This window comes from Trachypithecus francoisi, unplaced genomic scaffold (assembly GCF_009764315.1).
Source record: "Trachypithecus francoisi isolate TF-2019V2 unplaced genomic scaffold, Tfra_2.0 Lachesis_group7, whole genome shotgun sequence".
In the NCBI taxonomy this organism is placed as follows: Eukaryota; Metazoa; Chordata; class Mammalia; order Primates; family Cercopithecidae; genus Trachypithecus; species Trachypithecus francoisi.
In genome coordinates, this window is record NW_022681472.1 from 96,057,343 (window position 1) to 96,080,545 (window position 23,203).

The 23,203-nt window shown below is 38.6% G+C and overlaps 1 protein-coding gene across 36 annotated transcripts in view; it reads right to left on the reverse strand.

Annotated features, from left to right (window-relative positions):
* The window catches only part of PTK2 (protein tyrosine kinase 2), a 366,245-nt gene that overhangs the window by 237,861 nt on the left and 105,181 nt on the right, over positions 1-23,203 (reverse strand). For all 36 annotated transcript variants that reach the window (XM_033203331.1, XM_033203330.1, XM_033203297.1 and 33 more), the window contains one exon: positions 10,554-10,780. In XM_033203331.1, coding sequence (XP_033059222.1) covers positions 10,554-10,576 — 23 coding nt within the window. In that variant the 5' untranslated portion in view covers positions 10,577-10,780. The remainder of the gene's footprint in view (positions 1-10,553; positions 10,781-23,203) is intronic.

Below are 23,203 nucleotides of genomic sequence, written 5' to 3' on the forward strand. Positions count from 1 at the left end.
ATCTAATGCTTCTAACATGTGTTCCCTTGAGTTCAGAGGAGAAGGTCACCTTTGAATGAGGTCATCAGGGAATGTTCCTTAGAGATGGTGAAATTTATCCTGGAGCAATGGACAGGTTAAGTGTTAGAACTGACTCTACCTAGGTATGAGGGCCATGGGAGAATATGTTGTTAAGTGGGCAGCATGTATAGAAGACTCATTTGGGAACATGACAGAACCATCTGCTGCCCTTTACATGAGGGTATGCAAATCACAACCAACTGTGACCTCAATCTTTTAGGTGACAAGGCAAGTTTTTTTTTTAAATGATCCTGATATTAAAATGAAAATGTCCATGAAAGAAAATAATCACTGGTTTTTAGAATCAGCAATTAATTGAAGCTATAATAAAACTTATAATGTAAGACATACATAAAAGTTCCTGCACTCACCAAGTATGCTTTATTACAGCACAATGCTGCTGATCATGATAAAGGATATTATCCCCAGCCTTCTCCATAATCTAAGACAAATCGTAACATGTACCATATACAAAAACTGTCCAAAACCCAGTATATGCACACTGGGGACGTGTGCTGCTGTGCTGTGCTCCCGATACTCGATACTGGCACCTGGTATGTGGCAGACCTCCCAGGGCACTGAGTGAATGAAGTGGTAGAGTCAATCTCTCTTTCAGACAACTCGATCCCAGGTACAAAGTTGTTTATCAAGCACAGGAAGTGGCAGAGAGAGGGACAAAGGAAGGGAGTAAACATGGTATCAAGAGAGAAAGCATGAACAACAGACCAGGCTGGAAGAGTCAAAGACAGGTTCATAAAGATGATGAATTCTCATCAGGACAGGAAGGATGTTTACAGCCTACATACTCCTATGTGGAACTGACAGAAGCATAAAATGTCCTTCCTGGCTTTTTGATCCAAGGCCCAGAATTCACGACAGGGCCACTGTAAATGATAGTACCCTACCTACACAAGGATGTCCAGCCGAGGGCGAAGAGTCCACATTCTAGTCTTTAAACCTTGTGCTCTGGGGTGGGGAACTTGCCTAGAGAAAGGAGCACCTTTTAACAATTCTCTCAGAAGTGACTTCTGCAGCTTCTTGCCAACACACAAATCCCTGAACTATAAAGGATGGAAGCTAGCACCTCTGTGAAATTCCCACAAAAGCTCCTGGTTCCCTCTCCAGCTCTGCCAGGTCAACATCTAATACACACCAACACTAGTTACCCTTGGTAAAGCACAGGTCAGTAAGTCTCCTTGCTCCACAACTCACTACTACTACCAATTCAAGAGGCAGCTCTCTCTTGTTAGAGCTGCGATCAATGTCTACACTGGTGTCTAGATATCTGCCTCAGGTCACTTAGTCTATCATTCCATAACCTGATGTTGAATATAAGGCAGTGAGGAACACAAATCATTTCTTATAATTGTCACCATTCACATCCTAAGAAAAAGCCCAGCTTCTCTGCTTGCCTTCTATAGTGACCCCATGAAAAAGTCACTTCATCTCCTCTGAACTCACAGCACACATATAGGAGACCTGCAGCAAACCAGTCTCAAAGAGTCTTAGCCCAGAACTGTGGTATTTGTTAGAGAAAGGCAGGTTTCTGTCTTGGAGTTTTACAGAACAAAGAGAATCTTACTCCATTCACTTGATCATGCTGCCTGAAGAGACTGAGAGTGACTTCAAGTGTGGATTGGAGTAACACTGCCTTTGCATACAGTAGTACCTCATGAGTAAACCAGCTTTCAATTTTCACTCTCCATGAATAGTGAAAAGCAATAAACACACAGATATTACCTTCTGTTTCATTTTTTGCTTTCTCATTATGCATTCATATTGCACTCTGTCCTACTGCTCATTCTCTAGCACGCTTATAAATTTCTCTGGGTAATGGCAAACATTAAAAATATACAAAGTGCTTAAATATGTGGTGCTAAATGTATATACTCAGTAACTGAAGTAATTTTGAGAACTAAATATCTGGTCTGGATAACTCAACAAATAATTCTGAAAACTATGTATTTAGTGAGGAATGTATACTCAACCAACCCTACAGTGCTGCCACATGGAAGTGCCCCATTTTCATATCACACACACATACATTTAGAATAAAAATGACTGTCTCTGAAAAGATAATAGGACATGGGTGTTTAAAATGCCACTAAAGGTACCAGAATTCAATTTAAATTTCTGATCGTGGCTTTGAAGACACATCTGTATGGTCCTATGAAATACAAAACAAGTTGGCTACTCTGAAACCTGTCTCTCATATCCCAAGTGTCAGAAATACACAACTTTTCTGATTAAATTCTCATATAGACATTCATGGTAAAAGAATTCTTTTTTTTTTTGAGGCGGAGTCTCACTCTGTCGCCCAGGCTGGAGTGCAGTGGCACAATCTCAGCTCACTGCAAGCTCTGCCTCCTGGGTTTACGCCATTCTCCTGCCTCAGCCTCCCGAGTAGCTGGGACTACAGGCACCCACCACCTCGCCCGGCTAGGTTTTTTTTTTTTTTTTTTTTTTTTTTTTTGTATTTTTAGTAGAGACGGGGTTTCACCGTGTTAGCCAGGATGGCCTCGATCTTCTGACCTCGTGATCTGCCCGTCTCAGCCTCCCAAAGTGCTGGGATTACAGGCTTGGGCCACTGCGCCCGGCCGAGAATTCTTTTTAAGGTTAAAATAAAAGAAGCCAGTGTTCACATCATGCCTGTATCTTATCAGGAACATAACATTAAATGTGCAAGGTCATTTTACTACTGATGAATAAAGATTTCCTTGTTCTGAGGGAGAAAGGAAGGTGTAATGAAAATACTGCTATGAACATTCTTCTAGCTGTCATCAAAGGTAATTATTACCACTGCATAGAAATAGGCAAAATTTCCTTTAACTGAAACATTTTGATAAGTACAACCAAACTTCCTGCCCATCAACAAAACTATACCAATTATACTTGATGCATAATGTTACAAAGTATCATTTATCTCACATTAATAATGAGTGAAATTAATCTTAGGATGATCAATTTGATGACCAAAAAACACTCCCACAGGTATTTTACTGTTGTTATGATGGTCTAATTTCCCTGATTACTCACTAGTGAGATGAGGCCATAGTTTTGTTCATTTCTGAAAGTTTTTATTATTTTGCTTGGTTCCATTTAGCCACTTACCTTTGAGATAGTACTTTCAAACAAATGACCTTCACCACTGTTCGAAATAGGTCACATGACTCTTTCCTCCGTGTTCATTCTTTCATGAATGTTCATTCATTTATTCATGAACACCTGAAGTGTCCACTACATGCATGATGCTAGTGACACAATAACAGTTAAGATGCAATCCTGACCCTCAGATGTCTTCGAGTCTCACAGGACAAAGACATGACAATGAATATGTGCAAATGAATATTAAGTGGTTTGTGGGGAGAAAGGGACAAAAAGGGATATTTTATATTTTTAGCTATAGCCTCACACTTAATTTTCAGATTTATTACTAGAAGAGATATTTGAAGCAACACACATCGATGACATAGTTCATCTCCTTACCACTTCCTAAGAATTACCAAATATAATCATCATTACTGATTCTTCTATAGTATAGTTTCTTTTTCTCATTGTGTTTCTCTTTCAGATACTCTTCAGCTTTAGAAAACCAAGGGATTCCTATCATTCTTCTTGGAGGCTTTCATCACTGGGTTATCAAAAAACAAGATCCAGAAATTCAAATCCTGTTCTCCAACACCTAGTACATTTCCTCCTCTTTGTCCAGTAGTAAACTAGGAGTCCTTCTAAAAGTCTTCTAAGACAAACAATGCACTTTTTAATCTTGATGGTCCACAGTCACTGTATTAGTTCCCCATTACCTCCATAATAAATCACCACGTATTTGGGGGCTTAAAACACAACAAGTGCATTACCTTTTAGTTTTGTAAATCACAAGCATGAAATGGGTCTCACTGGCCTAAAATAATGATGTCAGCAGGGATGTGCTGTTTTCTGGAGGCTCTTAGCTTGCCTTTTCCAGCTTCTACAGGGCACCTGCACTCCTTGGCTCATGGTCTTCTCCTTCCATCAATGTTGCATCTGATCCTTCTTTCATATTCACCTCCCACTGACCACAGTAATAAAAGGCCCACTGCAGTGAAGGACTCATCATCTCCCCACCTTCAGGTCTGTAGCCTTAATCATGCCTACAAAGTACCTCTGGCCACGTAACAGGACAGGTTCTAGGGATTAGGATGCAGGCATCTTTAGGAGCCAACATTCTACCTATGGGAAATCACTACCTCAATCACTATCTCTAAGGATTTTGAAATCAAAATGTTTTTCTTTCTCGTGCTCTATTAGCTTAGGTTCTCCTCCTTAACACAGCTTTTATGCTTTTTCTTAAAGTTTTCCTTTCTAGCCTTCTTCCTAGATGATACTTTCTATCCTGTAAAGGAAGAGTTTAATTTTCTAAGACCTTCATAGTCCTTTCTAGAATCAAAACTATTTGAATTCATAATAATCAATGTTCAATTAATTTTTAATAATCAATTAATTGTTTTAAAATGTTTTTAAATACACATTCACTGCTCCTCTATCAGAGAGAACAGCTTACACTTCTAACACACATGAAGTGTGCAGTGACGACACCTAACAATAAACACTGAAGACCATTGGATTGCTCTGAAAAGTCCTCCAAGCGCCTCCCTATGGCCGAACTCAGGGAAAATTCCCTGAAGAATTCCCTTCCCCTACAGATGCCAGTTGTTTATAGCACAGTTTGTTCTTGCAGAATCCCAAATCGCTGAAAATTTTCCCATTCCCATCAGAATGATGATTTTAAATTGAACACAATGTTACTTCCCATTGCTAGTCCTCTCACTACCAGCTTGGTAACAGTAATTACCAACCCAACACACCTATATTTTAGCAAACTACATGAACTGATTTTTTTCCATTTACAATTATTACAGATTCAGATTTACCAGCCATTCCCTACCGGCTCCTGAGTAGTACTGAAACCTGTGGTTATGCTATATATTTAGAAAAATTTGATGTACCAGTCAGAAAAATTTTAAGGTGTTTTGAATGTCATAAGAATACTGTCCAAGAACTCAATGGTGGTGCAATCTTAAGCAGCATCATATGGTATTTGCCCAGTACTTGCCTGGTATATGGGCATAAAATTATTTGTTCTCATCCCTGTAATGTCTTTCTAAAAAGTAAGCTAGGTACAAAGATTTGATAGAGATATCAGTAAAGTGGGGTATCGCTTTGAATAGGCATAATCTTTGGCTATTAAATCAATATATTTGTGGTTGTCAATTAAGGCTTTCTACTTCTGTGGCCAATTCTCCCAACATATTTCTGTCAGAAATATTCCATTTCGCCTTGGATGCCATATAATCATTCAACAAAAGTACCTATACCTACTGAGCACTTGCTGTTTGCCTGCTAGACGTTGTTGAAGACGTTGGCAATAATACCATGAAGTACAAAAATCCCTGATGTCACAGAACTTAAGAAGTTGGGGAAGAAAACAGCTAATAAATGAGCAAACAAATCAAGTACAAGACAATGTCAATAATAATGATCTGAAGAAAATAAAACAATGACAGAAGAACAGAAATGGTGAGCCATAAGGGAGCATTCTTAGACTGGGATGTCCCTGGAGGTAGAGTTAGTAAGGGCAGGGTGAGAACAAGCAAGAAGCCAGATCCTGTAGGTCCTTGTAGGCCACAAAAGGAAGCTGGCTTTTAGTCTGGAAGAAATGGGGAACTCTTGGGGGGTTTTAAGCAAATCACTGATTCGGTGACTGGCATGTTAGACAAACAGGAAACAGAAAAAGTGAGTGACTAGGACAGAAGGTGACAGGGCACGATGGGATGGGGTGGAGGAGATGGGTGAGACTCTCGAAGGATCATGTTGACTAAATGAAACCAGGTTCTGAGTGGAGGAGTGAAGTACTCTGGCTTTTATCTCTCCAGGATCATTCTGGCTGCTGGGTTATCAAGAGACTAAGGAGAGCAAGTAGGGAAACAAGATGTCAGTTAGGATACCATGCCGTAATGTACGGAAGAGACATTTTAAGGCAGCTACTGGAGAGGAGCTCAAAGAAAGGGGTAGCAGTGGAGGTGATATGAAATGGGTAGGTTCCGGATATATTTGTGAAGATAATGTGGACAGGATTAGCTAATGTATTGGATATGGCTTGAGAGCAAAAGAGGAATAAAGGATGATTGCAAATGGATCTAAGTGACTAAAAGATGAGGTAACCCTTTGACAGGAGCACTGGGTGGTTATTTTGTAGCAAGAAGTTTAAAGACAGAGAAGTGAGGTACAAATGCTGGGGAAAGGGAAGACATAGAAATGTGTGGACTTTTTCAAGTGCTGCAGTTCATGAAAGTGGAGGAGGTATGAAATGGTTGTCTAGGAGAGAACAAGATGGAGGGATACAGCTTGACAGCTGGGTAGCACTAAGGTTGCAAATCTAGAATGAGACCAATCACAGGATGGCGACAGACAGAGAAAAGGCAGAAAGTTGGATTACATCATGGTGGTAGATTCAAGAGACTACAGGGACATTAAGAGAGGTACAAGACAGCATACAAGGCAGCAAGTATGACAATGGACCACTGTCTCTTGCATCCTGCTACAGTATCTTCTGGGCTTGCTTTTTTCCATGCAGAATTGTATCATCTAATTGTTTTTTCAAAGACAGCCCATGTTATTAGCTTTCTATGTCACTACTTCTCTGCAGATACCTTCATTTCACATTATCTTGATTCACAGTTTATCAGATATAGACTTCTAAGGTACAGGTTATTTTCCCTGAGTCCTTTGAAGATACTGTTCCAATATCTTCTTGCATCCAGCATTGCTGATGAAAAGTCTGGTGTAAATGTCATTCTTTCTCCTAATTAGGCGATTTCTCCAGTAGAATTTGGAATTTTATGTCATTAACTTTCTGAATTATCACTGCCATGTTTCTAGATGACTGGTCTTATTCAACACTGTATAGCCTGGGTTTCTCTTGGCTGTTCTAGATTGACCCCACGTTTATCTCTAGGGCTGCCCGAAGCACGGTACTGACACTCAGCCAAAGCTATGGCAAAGATAAGTGATGTTTGTGATCATGAGATCCTGAGCTGTTTGAGGGGTAAAATATACCAGCTTGTCAGTGCGATTTTGTAATAATAACTGGACTGACAAGGTGTATCTGATTTTGGCAGTGCCTGGGGAGGTCCACAGGTTGAGCTTGGCTATGTAGATGGAGATGCTTGTGTGACCCTCTCACAGATCCCTACCACTTCCTCATACCAAGGTGCTTCACACATAAGCCAGTAATGGTTTCACATCTACAGAAAAATCATGTCCAAAGCCAAGAAGCCTGGACCCAAGATCTCCAGATCACTTCAGTGAGTATCATTTTACTACTGTCGCTGTAATGGACATTGCCTATAAACAGTGAAATCTTGTGACTCTTTTCAACAACTAAACATTAATTAACATACAATTAGCACACACAACTGTAAAAGCACTAATACTTATTAAGTGAAGCATGAGAAAGCCTCTACAATGAAATGTTACAAAAATCCAGACATTCTTGGTGAAAACAAATCTTTAAACTCCTCAAAAGGTTTTGGTTTTTCGGATCCAAGCAGTCTTTCTGAGAATTTGCTTTCTATAGAGCTCAACTGTCCAGCAGAAATATAATGTAAGCCACGTAAGTAATTTTAAAATGTCTAGTAGCCACAGTAAAAAATAAACAGGTGAATTCAATTTCAGTAATATAGTCAACCTACTATATCAAAAGTATTACCATTCAACATGTAATCATAACACATTGATGTGACATTTTATTCTGTTTTCTTACTCTTTGAAATGTGGTATATATTTTTATACTACAGCACATGTCAATTCAGACTAGCCATATTCAAGTGCTCAACAACTGGACATGGCTACGATAATGGACAATGTAGCTATGAGTTTAAGACTGAATCAAATTCTTCACTACCTGAATAATGATAAGCCGTATCATTTCAGAAAATAGTTGTGTGGCATCCCCTTTGATGCTATTCAGTGGTCAGTTTCTTTCTGACAAGTAATTATACTTAGATTCTTTACTAATCTAATTCTTCAATCTAAATCCTACAATTCCCACTTCCTATTCTAAGGTCATCAGGCCTTCAAATGCTGTCATGTTTCTTCCATTTTTCTCTTTCCTGACAATACTCTGTAACCTCAATGTTCCTTTGTCTGATACCTCTTATGTTCTTCAGATGTGCAAATCCACTCACTAATTTACAATTACGATATTGCATTTTCAAATGTTATAGCATTAAAGCATTCAATGGAAGTGGGTTATGAATAACATCCAATCTTCCATTACAGTGACTCAGTATCATGAGAACCTCATGCTATCCCAGGAAAGGCTATGGTGAATTCAACGCCAATTGTGATTTTTCTGCCTCAATTTGAAAATCACTGACTGATGATTTGCCAATTACTGTGACATAAAACACCTTGCTTGTGGTCACATAGATTGGATCAGATTGATATTCACAAGTTTGATAAATGAGTTCTGATAACTTACGCATTTGTGTCTGATGTAAATTTTTCTTCACAATATGAATGTATGACTAGGAAGTTTTTAACACTGGCTACAGGCTGACATGCCTGCAGTGACACTGGCTCTATGGTAGTAATCCCCTTACATGAGGAAAGTTTGATACTAAAACCATGGCACATTTGTTACAATCTTTCCTAGGTGAGTTTTCTGATGTAAGTCTTGAACATTTTTTCTAAATGTCTTGTCAAATTCATAATCTTTTAAAGGTTTGCCTCCTGTATGAATGCTCTGAAGTTCATTAGAGCTGATACAATGGTTTTATGGAAGAGTCTCCTCATTCATTGTATCTGAAATCTACAAAGACTAGAATATACACTAAAAGCCTTATATCAAGTTACATCTACAAGATTTCTTTCCAGTATGAATTATCTGATAAACCTTATGGCAGGACTCTCATTTCAGGCCTTTCCACTAAATGACAGTGTTTATAAAGTTAAAAGTAAAACACAGAAGCAGAAAAAAACAGAAAAAGCAAAAAAGCTAACCAGCTTCATAAAGAGTTTGTAAAAAAAGAGGCTATCATATTTTTAATAATCCATTTGAAATAGTTCGCTAATATTAAAATTTAGAGGTAACAAAAAATTATGTAAAATTTATATACAAGACTTTAGCCTTAAATCCTTTTTCTTTTCTTTCTTTTTTTTGAGACAGAGTCTCGCTTTGTTGCCCAGGCTGGAGTGCAGTGGCACGATCTCAGCTCACTGCAACCTCTGCCTCCTGGATTCAAGTGTTTCTCCTGTCTCAGCCTCCTGAGTAGTTCGGACTATAGGCATGTGCCACTACGACTGGCTAATTTTTGTACTTTTTGTAGAGATGGGGTTTCACCATGTTGGCCAGGCTGATCTCGAACTCCTGACCTCAAATGACCTGCCCACCTTGGCCTCCCAAAGTACTGGAATTACAGACAAGGACCACTGTGCCCGACCTTTAAGCCTTAAATCTAAATTCTACCAATCCCTTTGCTTTGGTTAAAAATAATAAGGGCATGTAAGTTAGAGAGTAGCAAATTAATTAACTCAGTTACCGTAAAAAGAAAAAGAAAAAAAGAAAGAAAATAAAAAAGACGTATCTAAACTTCCTTGTCATGGAAACTTCTACTCCTTAAAGATGAATAGAGACTAGGTGGAGAGGGGAAGAAAGAAGAGGTATTTAACACTTCACCAAAGCAAATACGGAACATTTAAATACTGAACTCAGCTTTCTGAAATCACAGTGCTACCTTCTCATTCCCCACTTTCAGAGAGATGTAGTTACCTTTGCCTAGCATGCTCTTCTCCCATAATTCTGTATTACTATCTTTACTCACTTCCCAGACCCAAAGGAAACACTTTCCAGTACTAACTTCTACATTTAAAAGGTATTATTCCTCCAAGCTTCCACAACAACCTCCCGTGAGGCATTTCTGCACTCTACTATAATCACATTCATGATGTCTCTCCCTCTACAGGCTCTAAGCTGTAAGATCAAGGACTTCACAGAGACCTTTTACATCTTCAGAACCTAGCACAGTGTCTGACACATAGCATATGTTCAAGAGTTTTAAAAGAAATTATCCTATTTGAAATCATGCAAATACCTTCAAAACTACACTTTCTAGAAAAGTAGTTTATTTCTTGAGTTATTAGAGGCTATTTTAGTCGCAATGTTTCCTAGTACTCACCCAAGAGTTTAAAAAAAGAAACCTAGGAGGGAAAAATAAGTCAATGGCATTTTATGACTAAAATATGATTCAGTCACTACTTTTCTAAGAAACTTTACAACAATTAGAACTCTGGTCAGTCACATATTAACTAATAAATCTTAAAAACAATGTTTCTGTAATATGAAAAGTCTCTGATAAGTTAAATGAAAATTATTACACTATCTTTTTTCATACACACCATTAAATTTTAACCTAAATAAACATTAAAGATGTCTCATGGAAAAACATACTTACCCTGACATCAGTAGCATCTCCATGCCTGATAATACTGGCCCAGGTGGTTGGCTCACTATTGCTTTCAAAATAATGAAAGACCTTTAATACTCGCTCCATCGCACCAGGAGAACGTTCCATACCAGTACCCAGGTGAGTCTTAGTACTTGAATTTGGCGTGTGATTCAAGTTGGGGTCAAGGTAAGCAGCTGCCATTATTTTGCTAGATGCTAGGTATCTGTCATATTCTGTTAAGAGAACAAAATAATTTTTGGTGTATAATACTTGAAATCTACCAATTACAACGTGATATGTTGATGTTTATATGAAATGTCCTATACTCTCTCAAGTTATATGCAGAAGGAGCCTGAGGAGAATAGAGACTTAACCCACTAAAATAATCGCTATCTCTTCCCACACTCAGAGTAGGACCTGATTTACGGAATAAATATTTGTTAAACAAATTATTAAAAGGCCAGGACTTCAATTTCAGCTGAGTCAAAAAGTATCTGCAAACAATATAACACCGCCACCCCCACCCCTTTTATTATCATAGCCTTTAAATTTGTTGGAAAATCTCATAGCAAAGCCAAATTTGTGAAATTTGCTGCCTACTTTTGAAAACTTTTACCTAAAAGTTTTTTCTTCGTAAAACACAAATTCAATGAATACTCATTACATATACTACACACTGGTGATTAACAACACTATAATTAAAATAAGGTCCCTGGCTTAACCAACTCACTGTTAACAGGAGAATCAGACAGAGCAACTGAAAACAAAACGAAAAAAGCATACACAATTAAATTTTTTAAGTGTGATAAAGAGCTTCTATTTGAGTGTGAAGAAATAGCCTGCACAAGCCTGAACACTCACTGAGAAAAACGAAAATCCAGATTAAAAATCCTTTTAACCCAAACAATGTTCGAAGGGCTCAAGACAAAGACATTCTGAGGCAACCAAGACAATGAGTGACATAGATGAAGACAGGAAATGATACTTAACAACTGGCTGCTTTTTCCCACAGGGCATTTGCCAATTCTGAGCCCTTCAGAGCTTGAAGGGCCAGGAAAAGTCTACTAATGGGAGAGAAACCAGCAGAGCTTTTGGCAGCCAAGAGATCAAATCTTGGATTCTGGTGAGAAGGAAGGGTGGAGGCTACGTCAAACACTGCGGGTTGTCTCCTGAAGACAGTTACTGAATCCTGAACCTGAGCTGAAAAGGAGCCTCTCAAAACAGTGAAAGCATTTAGAAAACAGGAATAAGACCCAGGAATAAACCAGAATAGTATCAGGACATCCCCAGGCTTGCAATGAGAACAGCTGGGTGCAGAAGCAAAGGGAGCTTTGTAAACCTGCAGTACACCACCTGCTCAGATCCATCGTGGCAGGCCAGGTATGGCTGCTCATGCCTGTAATCCCAACCCTTTGGAAGGCTGAGGCGGGAAGACTGCATGAACCCAGGAGTTTGAGACCAGCCTGGGCAACATGACAAGACCTTGTCTCTACTAAAAAATACAAAAATTAGCTTGGGCGTGGTAGTGTGTTCCTGTAGTCCCAGCTACTCAGGAGGCTAAGGTGGGAGGACACCTTGAGCCCAGGAGCTTGAGGCTATAGTGAGCTGTCACTACATTGCTGCACTTCAGCCTGGACCACAGAGTAAGACTGTCTCAAACAAACACACACACAAACAAAACCACAGATCCAGCCAGGCACAGATGCTCATGCCTATAATCCCAACACTTTGGGAGGCTGAGGCAGGCAGACTGCTTGAGCTCAAAAGTTCAAGACCAATCTGGCCAACTTGGCAAAACCCCACCTCTACAAAAAAAATACAATAAAGAGCCAGGAGTTGTGGCGCAAGCCTGTGGTCCCAGCTACTTGGGAGGCTGAGGTGGGAGGATCACTTGAACCCAGGAGGGGAAGGCTACAATTAGCCGAGATCATGCCACTGCTCTCAAGCCTGGGAGACAAAGCCAGACCCTGTCAGCTCCCCACTATCTGCCCAGCAAAGAAAAGGGCCAATCCTCTGTTGGTATCAAAGCACAAATAACATCTTTTTCATCCAAATTACTTTCCAATTAGTTAAAAAAAAAGATATGACAGCACAGTAAAAGGAAAACCATAAACCAAGTCAAAAGATGCCAAAAACACAAAAGAAAAACACATGTACTATATATCACAGAAATAAGCTAGTACCCTATATATATACAGAAATTCTTTTAAAATGAGGGGGGAAATGATAGAAAAGAATGCAAAAGATAATCCAGACAATTAATTAAAAAGATATACCAAGTGTAGGCAAGGATGTGAAGAAACTGGAACCTTCCTACATTGCTGGAAGAGTATAAAATGGTGCAACTGCTATGAAAATAGTTTGGCAGCTCCTCAAAAAGTTAAACACGGAGTTACCATGTGAACCAACCATTCCATTTCTAGGTAGACATACACCCGAAAGAACTGAAAATGTATGTCCAAATAAAAACTCATGGCCGGCCATACTGGCTCATGCCTGTAATACCGCACTTTGGGAGACTCAGGCAGGTGGATTGCTTGAGCTCAGGAGTTCAAGACCAGCCTGGGCAACATGACAAAATCCCATCTCTACAAAACCCACAAAAATTAACTGGGCATGGTGGCATGTGCCTGTAGTCCCAGCTACTTGGGAGGCCGAGGCTTGCTTGAGCCCAGGAGGTCGAGGCTGCAGTGAGCTGTAATCATGCCACTGCACTCCAGCTTAGGTGACAGAGAGAGACCCTGAGATAAAACAAAATGAAACACCCTCACATGTGAATGTTCACAGCAGCATTACCCACAACACTGAAAAGTGAAAATAACCCAAATATCCACATCCATCACTGGATCAACAGATTAACAAAATGTGGTATACCCAACAATGAACTGTTCAGCAAAAAAAGAAATGAAGCACTGATACATGCTACAGCACGAAGCAACCTTGAGAACATTATACTACAAAGGAATCAGACATGAAAGATCACAAATTGTGATTCCACTTATATGAAGGAATATGCAAATCTACAGAGAAGAAAGATTACCAGTTGCCAGTGGCTGGGGGTAGGGCAGAGTTGGGAATGACTGCTAACAGGTAAGGAGTTTCTTTTGGGGATGAGAGAAATGGTTTAAATTTTGATCATGGTGATGGCTGAATATAGTACAAAACATTCAATTGTACACTTTGAAGTTGTTAAAATGGTGAATTTTATGTTATGGGAATTTTACCTCTGTGAAAGTACAAATATATAAACAACTGTCAAATAATTTTTTAAAAAAGGTCATAGCAGTACCCTGTCTGTTGGTAAGGATGTGGGGAAACAGGAACTCTCATACACTGCTCATGGGAATGTGAATTTTCTATCATATAAATAAAGAGGAATTTGACAATAACAAAACTACATGTGCCTTCTGATCCAGCAATTCCACTTCTAGAAATTTATGCCAAAGATATACTGTTACAAACTAAACGTTTGTGTGCTCCCAAAATTAGTAAGTTGAGACCATACTCCCCAATGTGATGCTATTACAGGGTAGGGTCTTTTGGACGTAATGTGGACTAGATGAGGTCATAATGGTGAGGCCCTCATGAATGGGATTAGTGTCCTTGTGAAAGTCCAAGAGCATGCTTCCTCTCTCTGCTCTCCAGAGATATGCCTGAGCATCTAAGTCCACAGTCTGAAACCTGGAAAAAAGGGCCCTCACCAGAACTCCACCATACTGTCACTCTTACCTAGGACTTCCAGCCTCTAGACCAGTGAGAAATAAGTTTCTGTTGTTTATAAGCCACTCAGTTTATGTAGTTTGTTACAATCATCCCCAGTGAAGAGATATATTTAACAACAACATGAAAATACATATGTATAAGGTTATTCACTGCAGCCTTGCAAAGTGTTAGGAAACACCTAAATGCCCATTCATGGGAGATTAATGTAATAAACTATGGTACATTCGCATGGGAGACTAATGGAATAAACTATGGTACATTCCCATGGGAGACTAATGGAATAAACTATGGTACATTCGCATGGGAGACTAATGGAATAAACTATGGTACATTCGCATGGGAGACTAATGGAATAAACTATGGTACATTCGCATGGGAGACTAATGGAATAAACTATGGTACATTCGCATGGGAGACTAATGGAATAAACTATGGTACATTCCCATGGGAGACTAATGGAATAAACTATGGTACATTCGCATGGGAGACTAATGGAATAAACTATGGTACATTCGCATGGGAGACTAATGGAATAAACTATGGTACATTCGCATGGGAGACTAATGGAATAAACTATGGTACATTCCCATGGGAGACTAATGGAATAAACTATGGTACATTCGCATGGGAGACTAATGGAATAAACTATGGTACATTCCCATGGGAGACTAATGGAATAAACTATGGTACATTCGCATGGGAGACTAATGGAATTAACTATGGTACATTCCCATAATGGAATCTGTTGGGGGGGAGGGGAGGAAAGAAGAGCCCTATAATTGACTAAGTATGATTTCCAGGATTTATTAAGTTAAAAACCCAAAGTGCAAATCACAGCCACTGCATACCTTTTGAATAAAATGGGGAAAACAGGAAAATACAAATGTGTCTGCTCATATGTGCAAAATAATTCCACAAAGTAGAAATGGGAGTCCAGTGAGATTGGTTACACATGGGAGAGGTGTGACCAAGATGGAAAGTGCAGGAATGGGGTGGCACTTCTGAGGATACAAGAATACACCCTATAGAAGATCTGAAGAGCACGATGAACAAATCTGATCTAATTGACACTATACCTAATAGGATAATACATAATCTTTGCAAGTACACAAGAAATATTTTCTAAAGTTGCCCATATGCTGAGTGAAAGAGCAAGATTCAATAAATATCAAGGGACTAAAATTATTCAAAGTATATTCTGTGTCTAGCATTAGGCTAGACAATAATTACAAAATAACTAGAAAATGTTCCATTGTCAGGAAATTAAGCAGTGTATTTCAAGTAACCCTTTAAGTCAAAAAGAGACTCAAAAGTATTTTGAATTAAATAATACACTGAAAAGAAATATCAAAACTGTGAAAGTAGACAGAGCTATGCTTAGAGTAAAATCTGTATGTTTGGCAGGGCACAGTGAATCATGCCTGTAAGCCTAGCACTTTCGGAGGCTGAGACGGGAGGACAGCTTGAGGCCAGGAGTTCAAGACCTGCCTGGGCAACACAGTGAGATCCCTACAAAATAATTTAAAAATTAGCTGGGCATGGTGGTATGTGCCTGTAGTCCCAGCTCCTTGGCAGGCTGAGGCAGGAGGACTGCTTAAGCCCCAGAGCTTAAGTTATGACTGTATCACTGCACTCTAGCCTGAGCAACAGAGCACAACCCTGTCTCCTTTAAAAAAAAAAAAAAAAATTACGTATTTAAATTTCATGTATTAGAAGTGATAGTTGAGTATCTCTACGAATATACATCTGTGAAGGGGGATGGTTAATTCACAGAAAAACAGAATGCATAACATCTAGTATTTGGTAGCACAACTAGGGATTACAGTCAACAAAAATGTACATTTAAAAATAACTAAGAGTATAATTAGAATGTAACACTAAAAAAATGAGAAATATTTGAGGTGATGGATACCCCATTTAGCCTGAAGTGATTATTATGCACTGCATGCCTATATCAACACATCTCATGTACCCCATAAATTTATATATATACCCACTATGTACCAATGAAAATTTTTTAATTAAAAAAAGAATGCATATTTAAAAGGACAACTTAAAAACAAAACAAAATCAAAAGTTACTCTTCTAAAAAACAAAACTGATACACCTCTCGAAAGACTGATCAAAGATAAAATGAGTCAAGAGAAACTAGCAACATCAAGAATGGAGAAAATAATAAGAGGTAAGAGATAATGAGTAATACAATAAGGGATTATTAATAACTTTATGCCAATGAATTTGAAAATTTAGATAAGCACAATTCCTTGCAAAACACAACATAGCAGAATGAAACAATATAAAATGAAACTAGACTGTTCTATTTAAAATAGTTCATCTAAAATCCTCCCCACAAAGGAACATTTTAATTCTTTCAACAAATTAAGAAATGTTTATCTTACACAAATTCTTCCAGAAAACAGATACAGAACATTTCCCAACTTGTTTTATGACACCTGCAGAACAGTGATATCAAAACCTGACAGAACAGGATGAGAAACAATATAAGTCTACCTTTCTTATAAACACAGATGCAAAAATCTTAACAATTTGCATACTTAATCCAGCAATATTTTAAAGGAATAACATATCATGACCAAAAGTTTACTCTAGGAATAGAAGAAAGGTATTCATTCAAAAAGCAATCAGTGTAATTTACCACATTTTCAGAAAGAAGAGCCCGTTAGCTTGATACATGCAGAAAACATACATGATAAAGTTTACCAACCACTCATGATAAAAACTCGTAGCAAACTAGAAATAGGATGAGATTTCGTACATCTGATGAAGAGTATCTATATGAAATGTAAATACTAATGGGAAAAAATTTCCCCTCCCCAAACTGGAAATAAGACATGGATGCCCACTGTTACCACTTGCGTACAGCATTGTTCTAGTGGGAAAAAAATTTCCCCTCCCCAAACTGGAAATAAGACAAGGATGCCCACCATTACCACTTGTGTACAACATTGTTCTAGAAGTCACTGCCAAGTACCATAGCTGGCCCACAGCCCCCCAAAAAAGGGTGGGGTAGTAAAACATAAAGGTTAGGAAAGAACAAATAAAACTATCATTTATCTTCAAAAAATAGGCCAAAACATTTTTTTACAAGATAAACCTCTGTTACAATGTTACCAGAATGAAGCAGTTTTCCACTATAGAAAGCGATTTTGCTCCTATCCTTTCAGAACTTAGCAAAAGAAAAAACAATTAAAAAAAGAATGTTTTTTGTTTTACACTTTAATGTTTTATCTGCTTGTCAAAATCTGATCTGTGCTATAAATTCTCAAATAGGCAATATATCTGCCATCAGGCCTTCTTCAACTCTCTCCGGGAAGGTCTGTGCCTGATGCTGTTATCCTCCCAAGTACCCTGTTGGTGGCATTCACATGTCTTCATGTTTGTCTTTTTGTTGGTCTTGAGGGTTCTGAGATCCTGGCATCTGGGTCACCTCTTTGGGCACTCATCACGGGTTGGTCAGTTCAAAAAATGGCCTCAACTACAGAATGACAAGTTCCAAGAGTTGCTTTCTGCTACAATGACTATTCTGTTTCTACCAATTAACAGACTTCCCTGTGTTGTTTGTGTGGTTCTGTATGTTTCTGATCCATGGCTAAAGTTGAACAGCTGGGGCTGCCAATTCTTCGTGTGTCTCTAAATGAAGAATGTCTTTTACCCCCTCACCATGGAAAGGTAATCTTTTCACAGGGCTTTGTTACTGTAGCCCTTCTGTTTCTGTGACCAATTTTTAAAAACTTTTCAAGATTAATTATTCACAGAGATCTGCCACTTTTGCACACTACAGAATATCTTTTTCAATAAATTATCAAAGCAGAAATGAAAAGATTTTAAAACCAAAAACTGTTTTTACATGGCTTAGACCAGTACTTCTCATCTGTGATGAAGAACCAGTTTTAATTTCCAACCTATCACAGACCAATTCTTTTGTAAAATACAATGAAAAGGAATTTCTAGAAAAATGAAGTTTTTTTTAAAAAAAAAGACATACCTAAGCCAAACACAAAATTTCCGTCATTAGAATCAATTGACATAAAATCACTATCAAACTGCTGTAAGGTGTCTAGATGCCTACACCAAATTTCCTTATCTTGTCCTAGGCTGTTAACAGTTCCAGCACCAACATTAGTCTGCTGACTACACTTTACTGAGTCCTAGCTCAGCCAGGCTGCCCAGTTTAAATCACTGTAGGCAAGAGACCAAATGCGAACTGGAATGGGAGAGAAGATGGAATGTCAATAATTGCTGCTCAGCTGCCTACAACTTTAGTTCTCCCTTTAATTAACATAGGAAACATACGAAGGGTTCTCAGTGCCTAACTCTTCTTCTCTTGAAGAAATAGGGCAGTTCCAAGTCCAGATGTGAAGGAACAAGTGTTAATAAACTCTGGAGTTAAGCTCCAAGGCTCAACCCACAACCTGATGTAAATGCTACATAAAGCAGCACATACAAAAAAGGGGGGGAAAATGCAACGAACATAATAAACACCCTACTCTTTACTCCAGAATTACCTCATTTATAATTACTGTACATGTTAAGATCCCACCAAGAGAAACACCTCATTATGCTTTAAATATACTTACCCTTTAATAAAACTTAAGACATTTGCTGAGGCTGTAAAGAGAGTGAGGGTGTCGAAAAGATGAGTAGCTTGCTGTTAGAATAAGTGAGAATAAGCAAAGGAATGCAAATTGAGACAGCTAAATTAAAAGAAATTATGATCTAACTTGAAGAGCTTTAAGAATCTGGGTAATAGGCCGGGCGCGGTGGCTCAAGCCTGTAATCCCAGCACTTTGGAGGCCGAGACGGGCGGATCACGAGGTCAGGAGATCGAGACCATCCTGGCTAACATGGTGAAACCCTGTCTCTACTAAAAAATACAAAAAACTAGCCGGGCGAGGTGGCGGGCGCCTGTAGTCCCAGCTACTCGGGAGGCTGAGGCAGGAGAATGGCGTAAACCCGGGAGGCGAAGCTTGCAGTGAGCTGAGATCCGGCCACTGTACTCCAGCCTGGGCGACAGAGCGAGACTCCGTCTCAAAAAAAAAAAAAAAAAAAAAAAAAAAAAAGAATCTGGGTAATATTTCTAGTTAAAGTGACTCCTTAAACTAAACTGGTATAAAAGTTATCTCCTCAATCATTTTGGTCTTTTCTATAACACTTGATTTTATTTTCTCATAAAAAGCTAACCTAAATTTCCTAAATTGATTTTACTAGACAAAGCAGCTAACATTAAATTACTTAATGTTTAATATACCCTTTTTCCAATGTGACTTTGATACACTTTCTGTTAATACATGGAATCTGTATTTCCTCCCCTTGAATCTAGGTGGGCTTCTGACTCTGGCTAAGGGACTTTCTAGGCCAGGAAATAGAAGACAATTACCAAAAGAAAAATAAACCAAAAAGAGTTAACCAAGATTCCCTTCGTTTTCTTGAAACTCAGCCACTATACCCATTATTGCAGAAATACAAAGACTCTTAAAGAGACTACTATGAACAATATTTGCTAACAAATTAGAAAAGCTGGAAGAAACTGATAAATTCTTGGACACATACAACCTATCAAGATTGAACCATGAAGAAACAGAAAGCCTCAATAAGCCAATTAATGAGTAAATGATACAAGGTGCAATAAAGAGTCTCCCATCAAAGAAACGCCCACAACCTGATGGCTTCACTGATGAATTTTACAAAAAATAGTTTAAGAAGTAATACCAATTCTACTGCAAACTCTTCTACTCAAAAATATTGAAGAGGGGAGAATATTTCCAAAATCATTTTACAAGGGCCGTATTACCTTGATAACAAAACCAGACAAGGATGCAATAAAAAAAGAAAACTACACGCCAACATCACTCATGAACGTAAACACAAATATCCTCAATGAAATACTAGCAAACTGAATTAAACAACACATTCAAAAGATCAATTACGATGATCAAGTAGGATTCATCCCAGGGATGCAAGGAGAGTTCAACATATACAAATCAATAAATGTGATATATCACATTAACAGAACAAAGAAGAAAAAACCATACAGTCTCATCTCAATAGATGAAGAAAAAGCATTTGATAAAATTCAACATCCCTTCATGATAAAAATTCCCAAAAAACAGGGTATAGAAGGAACATATCTCAAAATAATAGAAGGCCATACATGACAAATTCACAAACTAACATCGAGCTGAGGGAAAAAGCGAAGGCCTTTCCTCTGTGATCTGAAACAATACAAGAAGGATGCCCACTCTCACCACTTTTATTCAACACAGTACTGAAAGACCTGACCAGAGAAATCAGGCAAGAGAAATAAAGGATATCTAAATTGACAAGGAAGATGTCAAATTAGTCTTGTTGACAGATGACATGATCTTATATTTAGAAAAACCTCAAGACTTCACCAAAAAGCTTTTAGAACTGATAAATTCAGTAAAGTAGCAGGATGCAAAATCAACATACGAAAATAAGTAGCATTTATATACACCAACAACGAACAATGTATAAAATAAATCAAGAAAGCAATCACATTTACAACAGCTACAAAAAATATCAAATACCTAGGAGTCAATTTAACCAAAGAAGTAAATTATCTATATAAGGAAAACTATAAAACATTGGTGAAAGAAATTGAAGAGGGGCTGGGTGTGGTGGCTCATGCCTTAATACCAGCACTTTGGGAGGTCAAGGGAGGCGCATCACTAGAGGCCAGGAGTTCACGATCAGCCTAGCCAACATGGTGAAACCCCAACTCTACTAAAATTACAAAAATTTGCCAGGCATGGTGTCACATGCCTCTAATCCCAGCTACTCGAGAAGCTGAGCCACGAGAATAGCTTGAACCCGGGAGGTGGGGGTTGCAATGAGCCAAGATCGTGCCACTGAATTCCAGCCTGGGTGACGAAGTGAGACTGTCTCAAAAAGAGAAAAGAAGAGAAAGAAATTGAAGAGGACACACACAACAAAACTGAAAAATATTTCATGTTCATGGATTGGAAGAAATAATATTGTTACAATGACAACAATACCCAAAGCAATTTACAGATTCAATGTTATCCCTATCAAAATACCAATGACATTCTTCACAGAAACAGGAAAAAAAAAAAAAAAATCCTAAAATTTATATGGAACCACAAAAGACCCTGAATAGCCAAAGCAATCCTGAGCAAAAAGAACAAAGCTGGAGACATTACACTACCTGACTTCAAAAGTTACAATAAGCTATAGTAACCAAATCAGCATGGTACTGGCATAAAAACACATAGAGCAATGAAACAGAATGGAGATCTCAAATATAAATCCATACATTTACAACCAATTCATTTTTCAGAAAGCCTCCAAGATCATACAATGGGGAAATGATAGTTCCTTTAATACCTGGTGCCGAGAAAACTGGGTAACTGTATGCGGGACAATGAAATTACACCTCTCTCTCTCTCACTATATACAAAATAGCAAATCCACATGGAATTAAAAGACTCAACTCTAAGACCTGAAACTATGGAACTACTATAAGAAAATACTGGGGAAACACTTCTGGACACTGATCTCGACAAGAATTTTTCAGTGTAAGACCTCAAAAATACAGACAACTAAAGCAGAAATAAAGACAAATGGGATTACATCAAGATAAAAAGCCTCTGCACAGCAAAAGACACAATTAACAAAGTAAAAAGGCAACAAACAGAATGGGAGAAAGTATTTGCAACTACCCATCTGACAATGGATTAATAACCAGAATCTACAAAGAGCTCAGAAAACTCAACAGAAGGAACTGGAGGTTACACTGAACTAAAATCATGCTCAATGAACTCCAGCTTGGGCAAGAAAGCTAGATCCTGCTTTTTAAAAAAACAAAAACAAAAAAAACAAAAAAAACTTCTAGGTTCTGGGATACATGTGCAGAACGTGCAGATTTGTTATATAGGTGTACACATGTCATGGTGGTTTGCTGCACCCATCAACCCGTCGTCTACATTAGGAATATTTCTCGTAATGCTATCCCTCCCCGACCCGTGCTGACCCCGTGACAGGCCCTGGTGTGTGATGTTTCCCTCCCTGTGTCCATGTGTTGTCATTGTTTATCTCCCACTTTATGAGTGTTTGGTTTTCTGTTCCTGTGTTAGTTTGCTGAGAATGATGGTTTCCAGCTTTATCCATGTCCCTGCAAAGGACATGAACTCATCCTTTTTTATGGTTACATAGTATTCCATGGTGTATATGTGCCACTTTTTTTTTTTTTTTTTTTTTGATATGGAGTCTTGCTCTGTCACCCAGTCTGGAGTACAGTGGCACAATCTTGGCTCACTGCAGTCTCTGGCCCCCGGGTTCCAGTGATTCTCCTGCCTCAGCCTCCTGGGTACCTGGGATTACAGGTGCACACCACCACACCTGGCTAATTTTTGTATTTTTAGTAGAGATGGGGTTTTGCCATGTTGGTCAGGGCTGGTCTTGAACTCCTGACCTCAGGCGATCCACCTGCCTCAGCCTCCCAAGGTACTGGGATTACAGGCGTGAGCCACGGCCCGGCCACATTTTCTTTATCCAGTCTATCATTGATGGGCACTTGGGTTGGTTCCAAGTCTTTGCTATTGCAAACAGTGCTGCAATAAACATACATGTGCATGTGTCTTTATAGAATGATTTATAATCCTTTGGGTATATACCCAATAATGGGATTGCTGGGTCAAATGGTATTTCTGGTTCTAGATCCTTGAGAAATTGCTACACTGTCTTCCACAATGGCTGAACTAATTTACACTCCCACCGACAGTGTAAACGCATTCCTATTTCTCCACATCCTCTCCAGCTTCTGTTGTTTCCTGAATTTTTAATGATCGCCATTCTAACTGGTGTGAGATGGTATTTCATTGTGGTTTTGATTTGTATGTCTCTAATGAACAGTGATGATGAGCTTTTCTTCA